Source organism: Taudactylus pleione, unplaced genomic scaffold (genome assembly GCF_031769625.1).
Source record: "Taudactylus pleione unplaced genomic scaffold, aTauple2 ptg000350l, whole genome shotgun sequence".
NCBI lineage: Eukaryota > Metazoa > Chordata > Amphibia > Anura > Myobatrachidae > Taudactylus > Taudactylus pleione.
In genome coordinates, this window is record NW_028284751.1 from 50,209 (window position 1) to 70,000 (window position 19,792).

The window sequence follows — 19,792 nt, forward strand, 5'->3', positions numbered from 1 at the left end:
ACTCGGAACCTCAAAAGTGATCAGAGTCGGCACTCTATTCGACTCGGAACCCCAAAGTTCTTAAACCTAATTTTGCTCTTGTCCCCTTATCCAAAAACTTGGGAAAGTCAAACAAATGTAATTACAGAACAACAAGAGGACTATTGTTTTCTTCATGTGCTTTTATTGCAAAAGGAGAAACCATAATAAAATAAAATTGTCCCAAAAAAAACAAAAACATTTTATACAGGAACAAAATCATTGCAACAATCTCATGGTGCTGCTATGACACATGCGTGTAAGGTGGCAGTTAGAGAGAGAAACCTTTTGTATGTATTTGTGGGTTTTTCATACCAGAAAGTTAGGCATGATCTGTCGACTAGAGAATGCTGACGGGCAGTAATGTTATTTCAAGCCTGTTCAGCATTATAAGTTTAAGGGGTCTATTTGCTAAGCAGTATTAGGAGAAATGAAGAGTGATAAGGTGCCAGCCAATCAGCTCCCAAGTGTCCTTTTTCAAACACAGATGGCAGTTAGGGACTGATTGGCTGGCACCTTATCACTCTTCACTTCTAAGGTGCCAGCCAATCAGCTCCCAACTGCCATCTCACAGGTTGTGTTTGAAAAATGGTAGTTAGGAGCTGATTGGCTGGCACCTTATCACTTTTCACTTCTCCTAACACTGCTTAGTAAATAGACCCCTAAATGTGACAGTAAAGCATAATGTTTACAGTTATGATGAGGACACAGTAACAATGACGTATAGAGGACAGGCTGCCCGAGAGAATTGGTAAAGAGAAATCGGCTACACATGGCGGCAGCTATTACATGGGCCGAGCCAACTTTCATAACACTATCACCTCCTCCTATCAACTCACGAGACAGCGGAGCCTGAAAAATATTGGTCCTGTGCCTCAGCGATATCCCTGGTCACCAATCTTCTCTCAGACATATCCATTCAGCCCGCAGGTTAGTGCCCCCGGGCGCTTCAGCTGTAGTTACTTTAAGTGCTTGAGAATTTGTAAAGGAAAGTGTTCAGGGGTGCAAAATAAATAACGCAAACATGTTATTGGCTCTTTTCAAGTCGGCACAATATCCGGCATAATGGTCTTATTTCCAAAATAGATAATTACATTTTATTTTGAAATATTTACAAAGGTAAAAAAAAAAATATCATAAACCATTTCCTTCACTTAAATTAGAACTACAGTACATCAGTAGGTGGCAGTGGCAAATAATTAAATATATACTTGTGTATGACCGGCAGTGTAATAAATTGCACTCTGCATTTGAAGACCTTTTGAAGTGTCCTATATTTGTATCTCGCTTGAGATCTGAGAAGTATGACCGATTATTCAATGCCCACCTCAAGTCCCGGCAGCCATTTTGTTGGCTGAACCATTAATCACCCTGCTGCATATTATGTGACTAGCTTGCACTTCACAACATATAACGTCATAGTTTGACAATGTATAGGTGCACTCGTGGTGTTCCACAGTAGATTGACGTGTATGATTTACTTGATTGCCCTTTGAAGTGGACCTAGCACAATCTGTTAACACAGTCTATTCCAATAGCTAATTATTAAGTGCTGATATAAATTGATAGAGGTTTCCTGTAAGAAATGGCTTAGTTATCTGAGGATTTCTCATCCCCCTGACACTTTGCTTTTCATAGCAGCCAATTCCGAAGCCCAGATTATTGCTAAGGAGGCAGATTTAGTAGATCTTCTAGTTGGGTCATCTGAAGGGAGAATCCTTATTATTTATTGGTAGGTACATGCCATTTAGCTACTTTCATTAAATATATTAATTGAAGGGAGATGTAATCAAGCCTTGGAGAGAGAAAAAGTGGAGGAGAAGTTTCCCAAAGCGGCCAACCAATCCGCTTCTATCTGTCATTTGAAAGACAGTGCTGGATAAAGTTAGAAGCTGATTGGTTGGTTGCTTTTGGAAGGTTCTCCACTTTAAATCTCTCTCCAAGCTTTGATATAGCTTCTCTTTTTTGTTTTTCACAAGAAGCTTTAGTTTCCACTAACCCTTGGATACCACACAGATCAGCTTTGGATAAAATGTTAACCCCAGAGCAGCTCTGTGTTGTATACAAGGTCAATGAAAACACACACAACCGTGGTGGATATAAAGAGTGGTAAAGTAAAAATCAGAGTGGAAACATGAGGGGACCATTGTCAAACTAAGTTGATGAAGAACCAAACTAAAGCTGGCTACACACCTAGAGGTTATCTTTCCAACCAGCCAAATAATCAGCTGATTGGAACGAAAATCCGGTCATGTATGGGAGCAAATGCCGATCGGCCGTTTGCTCTCAAACGCTGGAAAACTGACAAAAACGGTCGTTCAGACAAAGTTATTTGGCAGGTTGGAAAGATGATAATCTTTAGGTGTGTGGCCAGCTTTAGCATACAGAACATTAAGTTGGCTAGAGCATTAGCTATAAGTGAGTGGAGCTGCTACGGCTGAGGTTCACTTGTCCAGCAAGTGCCTACAACCACGTCTCATTGTTAATCTTTCTGTCCGCATTTACAGTCATAAAAGTATTATACACAGCTGGAACAATAGTGCATATCACAGGTAGTCTTCATGTGAACAATCCTTTGCTTTAAAATAGATCGTCCCACCAACAACCGAGACATAAACATGGCAGTGATATTGGTGTCACATTGCACTTTAAAGATCTTATGATAGTGAAGTGGTTCCATCACCTAAACAGTTGTGGAGACGACCAGTTTTTGGACTCAACAAATATTCCACGCAGCCTATCGGTGAGATATGGGCCATGGAGTTTGTAGTGATGATCGCTTGACTCCTTAAAATGTCTCTTGAGCGTAGGCGTCAAGTACAGTAGAAGGATAAATGAGTACTCCGATGCAATTTGTGGCCGTAGTTACTGTATGTATGGCGATTTTATGATCTTGAAGTCTCATTGTTGTAGCTTTCCATTTGCACATATCGGGAGGCAGTGATAGGAGTTAGCCATAAGGTAGCATTGCATAGTCTAGTCCTTTGGTGGACCTCCATCATCCAGCTACAACTGCCGACGAGGGGAGAGGACTGTGCCCGGGTCGCTTGGTGCCAGTTCTCGCACTATTTTACTCAGTCCACAGATCTTTTCCTCTAGCAAGTAGTTCTTTTTCTCTGCCGTGTGCTGCCTCTGCTCGCTCATCTCCAGAGCCTTCAGCAACTGAGAATTTTCCACATACAAGTCTTTTATCGTAGCATCTGCTCTTGTGTTCCGGATGACCTGTAAGATAAAGGGGGATAGGTCTTAAAAAAAAAAAAATAGTTGCAATATACCAGGTTGGTTTTGCCTAAAAATAAATTATTGGTTTAAATCTAGCGGCTAAATTGACAAAATCTCGCAGCTGCCTATATCCCACAGGCTGTTACTTATGGGCCGTAGTTGGGGAAACTCTTCAGTGAGGGTCCCTCCTCTCTCAAAGCCGGCCATCAATCCTGGGTACACAGCTAGCTGACCGACGGCAAAGAGGGGAGACTGTAGCAGAGGATTAAGGGCCTGATTCAGCACGGATCGCAAGAGCCAAGACACACGCAGTCGGCCGATTAATTCGCATTGCGCATGCATATGCATCGCAGTGCACGAACTAGCATTTGCGATCGGACGAAAGCAGGCGTGCCAGTGCATTGCAACGCTGTGCATAAATTATCAACTTCATGGCCATACGCAGCCTCAGGCCTAATAGCGTGCGCTGAAGTGAGCAATTCCGGAGTGAGGTCTGACCTGCCTTACATGTGCGTATGGGTCCAAGGTAAGGGTAAGGGGAAGTGGGCGTCCTTGTTAGACTGAGATCGCATTGCGAATGCACACATTTGCATATCCCTGCGGATATTAGCAACTGCATTTGCGTGCGTATAAGCAGATTTGTGATCCTGGCTGAATCAGGCCCTAAGTCCATTGGTGTGTGCTTTTATGCTCTAGGAGGAGGTGTGTGCATTATATGTGTAATGTGATTGGACCGAAGCATCAGCTAATCCAATCAAAAGCTGCATTTACTACACTCCTACAGTGATAGAAATGTCAGATGCCATCAGTGCGAGGATGACCACGCCCTCCCTGCTCCTGTTGGTGTCATTGGACAGGCAGTTTTAGATATAGGGGGAAATGTACTAAGCCTTGGAGAGTGATAAAGTGGATTCGAGGTAACGTACCAGCCAAACAGCTTCTAACCATGTTACAGGTTGTGTTTGAAATATGGCAGATAGGAGCTGATTGGCTGGTACTTTATCTCTCTCCACTTTTATCACTCTGCAAGGCTTAGTACATCTGAATTGGAACTCCTTTAAAACCTTGCTATCGCAGCAGAAACCGGGGAGATCAGGTGCAGTCCCCCCTCTTTACCCTAAAATACAGTTTCTATGGTAACTGCAACAATGCCCCATTCATCAAGCTCTGAAAAGTTCAGCCTAGGGCCGTTACATTTTGCGCATCAAACCCCTCAGATCCATCTCCAGTAATACACGCGCGTGACGCGCTGAACAGGGTCCAAACCTGCAAGTAAAGTGATTGTGTAAGGGATTACTTTACTTTTTTAGCATTCATTGGCACGGACGGTTATCCGAGCCCATGTTCCAGCATCTACATATGTGCCAACACACACCTCTCATGAAATCGCTCCAAGTAGCCCAGTTCAGTGCACCACGGACTTTGCAATTTCGCCATGCCATGTGACACTTTCTTAATGTGTCTTACTGCGTTGTACTAATCCTAAATACTATAAGCAAATTAAGGGGTCTAGTTACTATGCAGTGTTATGAGACAAAGTCAAAAGTGATAAGAAAGTGATAAGGTGCCAGCCAATCAGCTCCCAACTGCCATCTCACAGGCTGTGTTTGAAAAATGACAGTTGGGAGCTGATTGGTTGGCACCTTATCACTTTTCACTCTGTCTCATAACACTGCTTAGTAACTAGACCCCTGAGATACGCAATTCAGGAAAAAGTAAGAGGTCCTGCAGTATAAAACATCATCTTTTTATCTGGATTACAGACTTTTAAGTAGAGATGAGCGGTTCGGATTCTATAGAATCCGAACCGCTCCGAACATTGGGGATCCGAGTCCACCCGAACCCTGTTCGGGTGTTCACCGCCTGACTTGGATCCCCGTTCGGGGCCGAACGGCGGCCGCCTGATGTCGGATTCTCACTAGAGAATCCGACATCAGGGCTCCTATTGTGTAGGGCAGAGCGCTGTGATAGCGCTCTGCCCTACACAGAACAAACACACAGCCGCCAGCGGCAGCTGTGTGTTTGTTACAGCAGCCAATGAGAGTCACACAGACTCTCATTGGCTGCTGCACGGAGGGAGCCGGCTGGAGCTCACGCATGAGCTCCGTCTTCCGGCTCCCTCCTCAGCGTGTGTCAGCAGAGCGGACGGCGCGGGAGCGGGGATACAGGTAAGTTTGTTTTTTTTTTTTTTTTTTTACTTGTGCAAGGGCCGGGGGCACTACTGGGGGGGGGTCTGCTACTGGGGGTCCATACTACTGGGGGGGCCTGCTACGGGGGGGGGGGCTATACTCCTGGGGGTCCATACTACTGAGGGGCCTGCTACTGGGGGGGCTATACTACTAGGTGGTTGGTCTGCTACTGGGGGGGGGCTGCTACTGGGGGGGGCATACTACTGGGGGGGGCTTACTACTACAGGGGGGGCATACTACAGGGGGGGCTACTAATGGGGCAGCCTACTACTGGGGGGGTACTGCTACTGGGGCAGCCTACTACTGGGGGGGCCATACTACTGGGGGGGGCCTGCTAATGGGGGGCATACTACTGGGGGGCACTGCATAGGGGACCCTACTACTAAGGGGACTGCATAGGGGGCACCACTGCTGGGGGCATTGTGTAAGGGACACCGCTACTGTGGGCATTGTGTAAAAGGGGCACTACTGTGGGCATTGTGTAAAAGGGTCACTACTGTGTGTCGTAACAAATAAGAGACACTACTTTATGGTGTAATGTGAATCAGGCCCTGTGTGCGGTGTAATGTGAATAAGATTGTGCACTGTGACTCCTTGGGCCGTAGCCCACTATGTAAACAAGTACTGTGACTCTGCTGGCCGTACCCCACTGAGTGGGTGCACTACTTTTCATTTCTGCCACTGCTGTGTGGCAATGTGACATAGATGTGCTTTATACTGTGGTGTCTGTGTCGTTGTGCCGCTGCTTTGTTGCTTAGTAACCAGTCAGCTCACTGCAACCTTTGGCAAATAATGTTGAAAACAATATTATAAGCTGTGATATGGTCTAAATTGACTGGAAATTAATGTTATTGAGGTTAATAATACTCTAGGAAGAAAAAAAAAGACCAATTTATGTGATTTTAGCTTTTTTTGTAAATCTTTGTACAAAAATCCAAATCCAGTCACCGCAGTTTGGCAAATCCAAATCTAAAGCCGGACGACGAATTAGAACCAAATCCAAAAAAAATGGTCCGGCGCACATCCCTACTTTTAAATAGCTAATAGTGTACTAAGGGCCTGATTCAGACCCGGTCACAAGCGCTGAGCGCTCGCAACGGGGTCGGTGGTGGCCCACAGCGCATGACTGAGCCGGCTCAGTCGTGCGCATGCGCGAGACCCTGCTAGCGACGGGCTGTTAGAGCCGAAAGCTCTCTGGGGCTTGCGATGAACGAGACCCTACCACAAGGGTCTCGTCGCAAGCCCGATGGTCTTGACCATCGCAACCATCATCATGGCCGCTCGCTATAGCTGTGGGTGGTCACCCACAGCTATGCAAGAGGCCGCTACAAAAAAAAAAAAAAGCCCGGCCCTGATTCAGAGCGAGCGGCTCTGAATCAGGCCCTAAATACAGTGTTTAGAATTAGTAATTTTTTGTCGTTATGAAGTAGCAGATTATGTACAATGATGCACGGCGCAAATCCCTCATACAGGATGGGCGACCCGGTGCCCTATATCATTCTGCCTAGTCTACTGTTTTTTTTATACCAGTTCCTTTGCAACAAAAAATACTAATCGTAAACACGGTACATAAGGCCTAATTCATGTTTATACGCAATTGAGATTTTTTTTTTTTTTTTTTTTAAGGCTTCGGAACTGCTAATCTTCGCAAGTGAAGTTGTCACCCAGAAAAGACAGACGACCACCAACTGTGTACACACATGCAGACTAAACGCAAGAACGAGGAACATTGACTGCTAGGGTAGCGCTATAGCCTCTGCAGTAACGACGCAGGCACCATGTTACACTACATACAGATGTGTCCACATCCATCCATCCTCCGTGCGCTACAAGTAGTGTTACACAACGTGTGAGCTGTGTGACTCTGTAGCAGCAAGCACCTTTTTGTGCGACTTTTTACCTTCAAATGCGTCTTATTCGCACAGTGATAACTTCTGTTGATTAAAATGATACGCGGCTTGCCTATATTCTGTGCGCGACTGAGGGTTTATGTGCATGCGAAACGCTACGTTAGTGTCAGCGGCTGTAACGTAGCATTTCACATGCAGATGAAGCCGCAGTCGCGCACAGAACATAGGCATGCCGCGTATCATTGTAAGCTGCTTGTGCATCCGATTCCATTGCTGTGCCAATAAGACTCATTTGTAGGTAAAAACTCGCACGAAAAAGACGCTCGATTCTACCGAATCACGTGAAGGCATGGTGCGACTGGAAGAGTTGTTTAACGCCCAAGGAGACTAGATGTATGTGGACACATCTGTACACGACTGCAGCTGACGGCAGATACACGCCCCGATAACGGCTATGACACCCCTGCTTTTTTTTTTTTTTCAAACAATCCCCGTTGACCCCTCTAAACGGTCCCTTTCAGTCAATCACTTTGTGACTACATCCTGACTGCGAGCGTCATTGCAAAATGTAACTTGAAGTGCACGCAGTACGATCGCATGCGCAGTCGCCCTATAATCGCTCCGTTGTGTGAACATATTCATTGTGTACAAACATGAATCAGGCCCATAATACACTATTAGAAAATCGAGAAGCAAAATTTTGGGAAAAGTACTAAAGCACAGAAGTTGCCACCAGTAGCGGAGCCTCTAAGTCCCGCCAGACATCTCACGCCATACGGATCAAAAATTTTTGGCTTTAAATGGAAATTGTAATAAACCTGCCCCTTAGTGACGTTACCCTGGTAGAGAATAGCAGCTGCTCTTCAGTGAGTTTAAAAAAAAAAAAACAACAACATTAGGAATCAATGTTGAAATGCCGATTTGGTCAAAACTGCACGATGACCTTGGTGACGGCTGTCGATTTCCTTTTTTGAAGTATTTATAAACCGTGGCGGCTCCAGGGATGAGGCTGCAGTACAGTCCAAAATTCAAATAGGGGAGTCACACCAACTGCCAGTGAGTTCCAGCCATCTATGTTTGGCAGTGTTTTGGGTGGCAGTTGGTGTGGCTCCCCTATTTGAATCTTGTACTGCGCTGAAGCCCCACCATGGTTTATAAATGGATGTTTTAAAGTAGGACGAAACACTTACCTGTTCTTTCAGCTGATTTACTTTTTCCTGCAGGAACATTTTCACAATCCTTAGTTTCTGCTCCACTTCCAGCATGCGCTCCTCCATCTTTCTCAGCAGCTGCTCCTGGTCACTCTAGGGGAGGGGAGATATGAGAATATAACACGACTTGCAATGACCAATACATGAACAGACACAGCTGACGGCACCAGGATGAGGGATGGAAGAAAATCAGAATCCTAAAATTATATTGGGGCTCTACTGAAACCCAAACATCATCCATACGGACGCCTCTAGTGACTGGGTTCCTTCAGCATCCGGGAATAATTATGGGCTGAATCTGAGCCGCAGGCCAAGTGGGTGTAGGAGCGGGCAGCTGCCGAAGCCTTATTTAATACTTTATTCTAATGCGAGTATAGGTTCAGCTAATGCGGGGGCTCGTGCATCTGCAACGGGGAAGTTGTCAGCATCCCGGCAGTCGGGATGTCGGCAGCTGAAGTAATGGCGCCGGAATCCGACAGCAGCACTAGAATCCCAACCACCGGCATCCAGACTGTAAGTATTTGGGTTAAAGGGAGGGTTAGTTTAGGGCTTAGGCTATGGGAGGGAGAGGTTAGGGTAAGGATGCTTGCCACCACCGGGATCCGGTACCCAACCCTATGCTAGATACATCCGTTCTTGTGCATCCTAGCGAGCGGGTCTAAATCAGGCCCCGAGCGCCAGAACAGATGGCTGTGATTAGCTGAAATATGTGGCAATTACTTTTATAATAAATAGCATAGATATAGGCAGATGCTCCGCACACTGTAAGCTGTGTACTTTCTAACTGAGACAACAACAAAACAAATGGATTGACCCCGATGTGTGGAACCTGTGCACTTTGACAAAGATCCACCATAATCCAGTCCTATCCGGTTAAGAAAGCCGCGCTAACGCAATAAGTTGTTGTAAACTAGTGGGGGGGTTAGAGTTTCGCAAATTCTGTCCTCATGACCTCAAACAGGTCATGTTTTCCAGATCTCCTAGCTGGTGGATGGGTGTATATTTTGTTGACTCTAATTTTTAAAACCGGAATGGGTGGTCTGAACCTGAACTGTTAAGGCCCCCATACACAGTGCAATATGCACCTTGCGATGCGCCAGCCGATCCGATGGCCAACATATCGGGCGGTCGACCCATCCACTGAGCGATCGGGTGGCCGACCTCCCGACATGCTGGCACCCCACTGCATGGGACCGTACATAGCTCCCCCAGATCAACTGAACATGCAGAAAGAACTGGAGGAGCGATGTACAATCCCACGGGAACGCGCACTGGCCGGTATCATACCCACACACAGACCGATATAGCCACAAAATTGTTCCAATCCCTCATGTTTGGATGCTATATCGCACAGAGTATGGGGGTCCTGAGGACAGACTTTGAGAAACACTGGGTTTGGGGTGTTTGCGTGTTCTTCAGATGACACATATTCCGGTTTCCCAATATCCGCTCAGATAGACACAAAACACCACTGATGAAAATGGGATGTAATATATCTGACAAGCCAGTTACTATTATATCCAGTGTTCATGGGACCTATCGCTGCTGACAATAGTGCAGACCGATTGTCTACTTGTGGTCATGTCATTTGTAACTCTGCTCCTCTCTTGCATAAAAATAACCAGGAATTGGTACCTGTATTGTAATCTAGTAATGAAAGTAAAAAGAGATTAAACCGTTTTGAACACAAGGGTGTTGGAACACATAGGGGAACCCTAGCTCGCAGTCTGCAACCGGTTCTAAGGTCTCAGGGTCTCATTCAGACCCGGTCACAAGGCTGTGTTCGCACGCAGCCTGCCGATGTTTGCAATATGCGCATGCGTACAAGACACAGTGCGCGTGCGCAAATTAGTCCATGCGATCGGGAAACGTTCGCACCCAGTACACAGCCGCTACCCAAGCATTAGTGACAGGACGAGCAGTTTGTGGGTGGTGACGGGGTGGTTGATGGTAACGGGGGTGTGGTGTTTTGCGAACGCAGGCGTATCTGTACATCTGAACGCCATTTCGGGGACGTGCATAATTAAGACACATCGTCGGCATACACATTACATGGCTGAATTACACACTGCAGCACTCACAGTAGGGTATGGTCAACCACAAGTGCTGCGTATGGGTCCGATGTCAGCTGATGTTACCGATTGTTTAATACACTTCCTGGAGATAGTAACACACATTAAGGGAAAGTTACATACCCCAATCACACGGCAAAACATAGCAGCTATGGCAGGCCCCAGGGATGTTACATAGTCCGGTCCCCAACAACCTGACACTGGTATTTTGGGGTAACACTGCGGTAACAGTATTGGTTGATTCTGTTATATGTGAAAGTGAAGCAATCGGGAAGCCGACTGCCTAAATACCGGCAGCCGGCTTCCCGACTGTCATATCCCGGCAAGGGTGAAATGCCGGGCGTCTAGATGTAGACGCCGGGAGACCGGCGCCCGGCATCCCGATCGTAGTGATGCCGGGCGCCGCGAGCGGACAGCCGCGGGGGGGGAGGGTTAGGTTTAGGGCTCCCGGCGGGGACTTAGGGGTAGGCACCCCCCGGGTTAGGGTTAGGCTAGGGGGAGGGAGGGTTAGGCACCCCTGGGGGGGACTTAGGGTTAGGCACCCCCCGGGGGACTTAGGTTTAGGCAGCGGGGAAGGGGGTGGTTAGGGTTAGGCACTTGGGGGGGAAGTTAGGGTTAGGCACCCCTAAAGAGGGTTAGGGGGGTTAGGTTAGTAGATACTTGCCTATCCACGATCGGGATTTCCAGCGCTGTCGGGCTCCCGCTGCTTCTAACTCTGCTCTTGTCGGGCTGCCACTGACGGGAATCGAACCGCCGGCCGCACAGCCGGCGGTATTTCATACCCGTTCCGCTTTTCCTGTAATCCAGCCTCTAGAATGCTTCCAAGTCACAAAGTGGCATATGCATAAAACTTTGTATCATTGCAATAGGTAAACACAGTATCAACTCAAGGCGATTCCTAGTATTCTTATTCTAATATCTATTTGTGACTTTCCCAAAATCTCAATTGTAATAGCGGCTCCTTATATAGTTTCACATGGAATGGGTTTACCTATTGCAATGATACAAAGTTTTATGCATACAGGAAAAGCTTACAGGAAAAGCGGATCTAAACTCAAAACCACTTCATACTAGATTTCTTAGCTTATGGCCTTTTAGTTATGTGAAGAATTTCTCTACATGCAGAATGTTATATATGGAAATGTAAGATCAACGTACTGATTTTATTATTGAAGTAATGCTTTTGTTATTACAATAAATATATTGTCATATATTCTCTATACATTTTTCTTTGTGTCTCACGGGTCTGATACAGGCTTTTTTGGCTCTACCACTATATTCTACCTAGGTTCTGGGTGTTGGCGGACCCCTGGGAGAGCTGGCAGCCTCTACTCAGCCTCTATTAGGAGGGCGCCCTATATTCTCGATGTCGACAATACTATCTAACTCGAACGGTGATATAGTATGTTCATAATATAGACTAGCAATATGGAGACATGTTAAATGTAGATATTTTGAATGTCGACAACTTAATTTATAGCCATTCCACATTAGCGTCGACATTGTGAAGGTCGATAATATGACTGCATAACACATGACATGCATGTTATTATGTGGGGGTGCTGCTATGTCATTTTTTTTTTCTTTTTTTATATATAAAGTGGCTTACATAAGTATTCAACCCCTTAAAATCAACAGATTTGTCTGTAATACAACTGACACTAAATTGTTCCAGACCGTATTATTATTATTGTGAACCATTAGACTCTTAAAGTTAATTTTCAAACTCCTAATTCATTGTGTCTGAAAAATGCTGTTTGCGTCGGTCTAGTACTTGTAGAATCACATTTTTCTGCAACAGCAGCTTCATGGCTGTAGGCTAAGTGGCTATCATCAGCTTCATGGCTGTAGGCTAAGTGGCTATCATCAGCTTCATGGCTGTAGGCTAAGTGGCTATCATCAGCTTCATGGCTGTAGGCTATCATCAGCTTCATGGCTGTAGGCTATCATCAGCTTCATGGCTGTAGGCTATCATCAGCTTCATGGCTGTAGGCTATCATCAGCTTCATGGCTGTAGGCTAAGTGGCTATCATCAGCTTCATGGCTGTAGGCTAAGTGGCTATCATCAGCTTCATGGCTGTAGGCTAAGTGGCTATCATCAGCTTCATGGCTGTAGGCTATCATCAGCTTCATGGCTGTAGGCTATCATCAGCTTCATGGCTGTAGGCTATCATCAGCTTCATGGCTGTAGGCTATCATCAGCTTCATGGCTGTAGGCTATCATCAGCTTCATGGCTGTAGGCTATCATCAGCTTCATGGCTGTAGGCTATCATCAGCTTCATGGCTGTAGGCTATCATCAGCTTCATGGCTGTAGGCTATCATCAGCTTCATGGCTGTAGGCTATCAGGTCTGCACACGGTTTAGGAGTGATTCTTCCAGGTTGGTTGGATGACACTTGGAAGTAGCGCCACAGATTCTCAATAAACTCACTAGCGGTTTATTACGTGCATGGTCCTCCATGCTCCTTACACTAAACATATTAACCAAAATACCATAACAATAATTTTACTTACGTGCTAATACACACGCAATCGGCCATTGTTTCGGTCTGCGCATGCATCGCAGTGCGCGAACCGGCCACTACAATCGGGACTGTGGGCTTGATTCAGACCCGTTCGCACACAGCTGTCAAAGTATGCAAATCCCACTATCGCACGGGAAGACATTAGCACGCCGACTATGTCTTCGCGTGCGATCGCTTTATGTATTTAGACACCCACGAGCCTGTCATAAGACGCCCACTTTCCCTTAGTAATACACGTCATCTCCAGGAAGTGTATTCAACAATCTGTAACATCGGACCCGCACCACTTGTGGCAGACCATACCCTACAGCAAGCACTGCGAGTGCAGCTGTGTGTAATTCAGCCATGTGACGTGTATGCTGACTATGCGTCTTAATTACGCACGCCCCTGAAACGGCGTTCAGACACCCCCGTTTCCATCGACTAACCCGTCACCACCCACAAATGGCTCGTCCTGTCCCTTATTCTAGCGAGGCGTCTATGTACAGGGTGCGAACGCTTCCCGATTGCATAGACTAGTTTGCGCACTTTGCAAACATCGGCAGGCTACGTACGAACACAGCCTAGCGAGCGGGTCTGAATCGGGCCCTGTGATCGCAGTGACTACGCAGACCCATCACAGAGTGATTGACAAGAAGTACCGTTTGTGGGTGGTGAAGGGGGCGTGCATAAATTATCCACTGCGATACCTTTCGCAGCTTGAGGACTCAGGAATTGCTAAATTCAGCGCACACTATGAGTAAGGTCAGAGCTTGTGCAAGTGTGCGTGAGACTGCGATGGTACTCTATTGTACCGATGGTTTCACAGTCTTGCTAAACATTACGGATATGTGTAAGGTAAAGTGGGCGTCCTTATGTCGTGCTGCAGCATAGCGATCACAATGGATTAGCATACTATTGCTGTTTAACTGCATGCGTAAATGGATTTGCAATAGCGACCTTACTGAATCAGGCCCTATGTCTCATGTGTAATACAGACAATTTAGCAGTTTAGTTTATTTTGCAACTACTATATATGTAAAGAATCGTTCCACACAAGGCTAAACTCTTATTTGTTCTATAACATATCTTACCAAAAACGGTCACTTACCTGCTCTGCATCTAATGGTCCCAGCAAGAGATTCCCTGCTCGGCCCAGTAGATGCAACACGGGTCGGAAGATAGTTGACAAGTGACATTGTCACCTAAGTTGTGCGTGTTTATAGCAAAGCACTCCTGCTTAGTTTTTAAATGGTAGTAGTACAGCGCTCTGGGTCTTAACTTAAATGTCCCTAGCAGCTCCACATAAAGAGGTAACCCAACCTCGTATTAGTGAACGTATAAAGAATAGATTTTTGTGGTGCGCTCAGAGGCATTCATAGGAGTGTATATATCCTTAGTCTGCTATTTTATATAGACTCTCTTAGTTTGAAGTATTTCTTCTAAAAGTACATCGTCCAGACTGTAATCTGTGGGGAGGGTGTTCTTAGAAAAAAGGTTTTTATCATTTTCCAACAGTGGTATGTTAAGACTGTCTCTCCATGTAATCCATAATATATGGTTTATAGTTATAATAAGTCACAATGATGTCTGTGGCAATTCTCCTTTCTCCTCTCCACCTCAAATATAATATATGGCACAGTATCATGAACTTGAGAAACACTATTGTGCGGGATAGGGTAGGAAAGCGTGTACTCACCCAGGGTGGGATGCGGTAAAACCCGTTAACGCATTTTGCGTATGCATTAATCAGCTGGCCGCCGGGCTGCGATGTGGAGCGTAACGCCAGCTTTTGGTGGCGTTACCCTATAGAAGCCTATGGGCTTCAACCGCATCACACTGCTATGAGGGATCCGATCGGATTCCTCCCAGCATGCCTCGCGGCCGTTGCGTCACTCTGCGCATGCGCGGATGGACTCCCGGGTCATAAACCCAGAAGTCCACGGCGCAGGGCAGATCGCAAAGGACAGCTCTTATCGGAAGAGCTGTCCTTTGTGCTGCTGATCGCATATGTTAGTACATAAGCGATCAGCAGGGAGGCGGTGTCCGGCGGTAAGTATGAGGAGATGTTAGTGCATCTCGCCCCCAATCTTGCTGTATGCTTCCTGCTGGTTCCCATCAGTCCCGATGCTTGCAGAGGTGGTTTAGTAGTAATTAGTATATATAATATAAGTGGTGGTGTTATTAATAGTGGACAATGTGGGTAGTACAACACTATTTTATTTCTTTAGTAACAGACTCTAAAAAAGTCCTGTAATTTAAAAGCAAATGCATGCAAACTGTAGAAGGTCAAGGTAAATGTCCAGGATTGAATGTAGTACAGTTTGTAAGGGGCGTGTGTTCCAACGCGTTTCATCCAAGGTAGAGGGGAACAGACACCCTTGAAAAAGTTCTAAGTTGTTCCTTAAATAGACAGGGTGCCCAATGATTACCTGTATTCTCAGTCTGCCACGTCCCGCATGTCTCACTTCCGGGTGTGTCACCGCCGTCCTGTTCATGCTGATGGTCGCTAGAGCGCGATTGTTAGTCCTCGAATCCTCACTGCGCATGCGCCGTTACTGGTGGCCATTTTGGGAGTGATCTTTGTCTTAGGTGGTATGTTGTGGACACCAGAGTGGGATTTTATAGTCTCTAAAACCCCACTGCATGTACTTCATTACCGGCGGCCATCTTTGCAGTGATTCATGTTAATACTGTTATTGCTGAGTTCGTTGTTCTATTCAGCTTCTAAGTTAAATTAGACCTCTCTCTGGTGTATCAGTACATTAATAAAGGACCAATGTACTGATACACCAGAGAGAGGTCTAATTTAACTGACGATGAACAGAACAACGAAAACAACAACAGTATTAACAAGAATGAATCACTGCAAAGATGGCCGCCGACAATGACGCACGTGCCCTGCTCGACCCCCCTTAGCTACGCCACAGCTTTTTGGAGTCTCTGTTACCAAACAAATAAAATAGTGTTGTACTATCCACATTGTCCACTATTAATAACAACACCACCACTTACATTATGTATATATATTGATTACTCCTACACCACCTCTGCAAGCAACGGGACTGAGGGGAAGCATACAGCAAGATTGGGGGCGAGATGCACTAACATCTCCTCATACTTACCGCCGGACACCGCCTCCCTGCTATCGCATATGTACTAACATATGCGATCAGCAGCACAAAGGACAGCTCTTCCGATAAGAGCTGTCCTTTGCGATCTGCCCTGCGCCGTGGCCTTCCGGGTTTATGACCTGGGAGTCCATCTGCGCATGTGCAGAGTGACGCGACAGCCGCGGGGCATGCTGGGAGGGATCTGATCTGTCATAGCAGCGTGATGCGGTAGAAGCCCATAGGCTTCTATAGGGTAACTCCACCAAAAGTTGGCGTTACCCTCCACATCGCAGCCCGGCAGCCAACTGATTGATGCATACAGGAAAATCCGGTAACGGGGGGTTTTACCGCATTTTTCGTTTAGTGCATCCCACCCTGGGTGAGTACACGCTTTCCTACCCTATCCCGCACAATAGTGTTTCTCAAGTTCCTGATACTGTGCCATATATTATATTTGAGGTGGAGAGGAGAAAGGAGAATTGCCACAGACATCATTTATTCTGTAAGCCTTCATTGTGACTTGTAACTATAAACCATATATTATGGATTACATGGAGAGACAGTCTTAACATACCACTGTTGGAAAATGATAAAAACCTTTTTTCTAAGAACACCCTCCCCACAGATTACAGTCTGGACGATGTACTTTTAGAAGAAATACTTCAAACTAAGAGAGTCTATATAAAATAGCAGACTAAGGATATATACACTCCTATGAATGCCTCTGAGCGCACCACAAAAATCTATTCTTTATAAGCCTGCCTACAGAGGGTCCATGTCATTCAATGGGAAATGCTATCCACCACCACCTCCCCCACTGAAAATTTCAATTGTCAAAATACAACATGCAGTGCAATTGCCCATTATGTGCGACTGGAGAAAATATTTTCCAACACACTAATGTGTGATTTGCAGCATGATTTGTCCAACACCCCCTGCTACATTTGCGTTCGCAGGCTGGGATAACCATTGCGGGTGGACGGCGTTGGCCAGCTGAGTATGCCTCCAACTTACGCTGGCTGGTTTTACCTACCAAAAAACCAAATAGGTCCAATATTGTCTGGGAAATCAGATAAGTGGTTAGACATTAGTAGATGTACTGATAAATTGATTTGAGCAACTACCATTCAGAACGGCCTGATGATTGCAAGGAGTTGTCAGTCCCTAATTAGATCTGTGTCTGGTGGCACAGTGGTTAGCATTGATGATTCACAGTGCTGAGATCATGGTTTCCATTCTGAGCAGTGACCGATCTGTGTGGGATTTGCATGTTCTCCCCTTGTTTGTGTCTTATTATGGATACTCTAGCTTTCTCCCACAGTCCAAAAGTTTAATTGGCTCCTTATAAAACTAACCTGAGCGCATTAGAGGAGTAAGACTGCAAGCTCCACTGCTGCGAATGGTGACATATTCACTTTATACAGTACTGCATAATGTGTCTGTGCTTTGTAAAAGACTAGCAAATGTACTCGGTTTCACCCAGGTAGACCTTAGATATTTACTGTTTCCATTTCCATCTCACCTAGTAATATATTTGACATTCCCGTTGGGTGCAGAAGACACCGCTTCTGAAAGTGAGTTATACCCCTTTACACCAGAGCTAAAACCAGGGTTATTGCAGGGTTAACCCGGGTAGCTCCTAGGTGTAAAAGGGATGAGGGTTGGATTCGGCAATCCAACCCAGGTAACTTGCAGGGTTTAACACTGGAATGACCCGTGAAAACCTGCAGTGTAAACGGCGCAAGCCAGGTCACGGTTAACCGGCTTCAGTGGCTCTTGGAGATTAAGGGGTCTATTTACTAAGCAGTGTTAGGAGAAGTGAAAAGTGATAAGGTGCCAGCCAATCAGCTCCCAACTGTCATCTCACAGGCTGTGTTTGAAAAATGACAGTTGGGAGCTGATTGGCTGGCACCGTATCACTTTTCACTCTGTCTCCTAACACTGCTCAGTAACTAGACCCCTAAGTCAACTCCAAGCATCCACTTCAACGCCAGAAGAGCCGGGTCACTGCAGACCTGGCTCTAGTGTGAACGGCGCTGACTCGGGAATGTCCTGGGTCGGTGCCGGCTAAATTCAGTGTCTGATCCAGTTTGGAACACTGTTCCAACCTCCGGGTCAGATCCGGAAGTTAGGTGTATAAAAACAGTATAATTAAGGACTAATTAAGGTAATAGGAAACTTCCAATTGCTTAACTAGTCCTCGGGGGGTTGGTGGAGGGGTGCCACCGAGGTCCTGCTGATTTTTCCTAAGATTAACTATTTTAGGAAAAATCAGAGTTGCTCTGGAGGTGCGAGGAAAAAAACCTCCCGTTACTCAAAATAGCAAAAATCCTGCACCTGGGAGGTAAAACCCAGCAGGTGAGAGATTTTTTGCTATTCTCGCACCTAATTGAATAGGACAGTGTGTCCCTAACACTACACTCCAAAATGTACACTTACCCCCTAACACCCTGCACCCAAACTGTGTCCTTATCCCTCAACACTTAAACCAAAACTGTACCGTTACCCCCTAACCCTGCTACTAATACTGTACCATCACCAGGGCCGGATTAAGGTCTGTGGGGGCCCCTATCAATAAAAGTTTTATACATACATACATTTATTGTAACAAAATATATGTAGGGTGCGTGTGTGTGTATATACACACACTTACATATAAACATTATTCCTTACCAAGTTCAGAGGCAGCAGGCCAGCTGAAGGGGGCGAGGCCAAATGGAAGAGGGAGCGGAGCTTAATCGCGGGCCGTGCCAGGCGGCTCCGATAGAAAAAAATAAAAACCTGTTAATCTTGGGGAAGGGGCCGGCCGGGGACAGTGTGTGGGGGCCCCAGGACGACCGCCCCTGTCGCCCTCCCTATTCAAATAGGGGAACAACACCAACTGCCAGTGATGATTGTCAGCAATTTGGGTGACAGTTGGTGTTTGAATATGAACTTTGCTGCAGCCACAATGAGTCAGTCAGGACATTACACAGGGGGAGGAAACATTTCAGCCCTTTTCATTTCCTTAGGTGCCCACTAAGAAGGGATTTTTCGAAATTCGACTCCTAAGTCATTTGATTTTATATATACAAGTCGCGTTAAACATAACGCGTGAGCACCGTACATCTTTTTGGGTGACGTTTTACCATCAAATGCGTCTTAATTGCAAAGAGATGTGCAAAGGATGCACAAGCAGCATCTGCTGATTAAAATGATATGCGGCATGCCTGTATTCTGTGTGTGACTGCGGGTGTGTCTGCATGCTAAATGCTACGTTACAGTGCCAGCGGCTGTGTCACTAACGTAGCATTCTGTATGCAGATACAGCCGCAGTTGCACACAGAATACAGGCATGCCGCATATCATTTTAAATCAGCAGAAGCTATTAACATTGATTTGCTAACAAGACGCATTGGAAGATAAGTCGACACCAAAAGACGCTCAACGCTACTGTGCAAATAGAAGGCGCTGTTTAAAGCGCAAGGATGCAAGCTGTATGTGGACAAATCTGAATATAGATTAATAATCTCTTTACTGGCCCCAAGGCACCACAACTGGCTGATAGAGCCATTCATTAGTCCAGCGCTATGGGCGAAATACTGGGCACCCATGCGTCATTTGTGAAACATG

General features: G+C 46.0%; 1 protein-coding gene across 2 annotated transcripts in view; it reads right to left on the minus strand.

The window, feature by feature from the left end:
* Positions 1-651: 651 nt before the first annotated feature.
* The window catches only part of NIN (ninein), a 128,126-nt gene continuing 108,985 nt past the window's right edge, over positions 652-19,792 (minus strand). For both annotated transcript variants that reach the window (XM_088444143.1, XM_088444145.1), the window contains 2 exons: positions 8,470-8,583; positions 652-3,240 (listed from right to left, as the gene is read on the minus strand). In XM_088444143.1, coding sequence (XP_088300269.1) covers positions 3,025-3,240; positions 8,470-8,583 — 330 coding nt within the window. In that variant the 3' untranslated portion in view covers positions 652-3,024. The remainder of the gene's footprint in view (positions 3,241-8,469; positions 8,584-19,792) is intronic.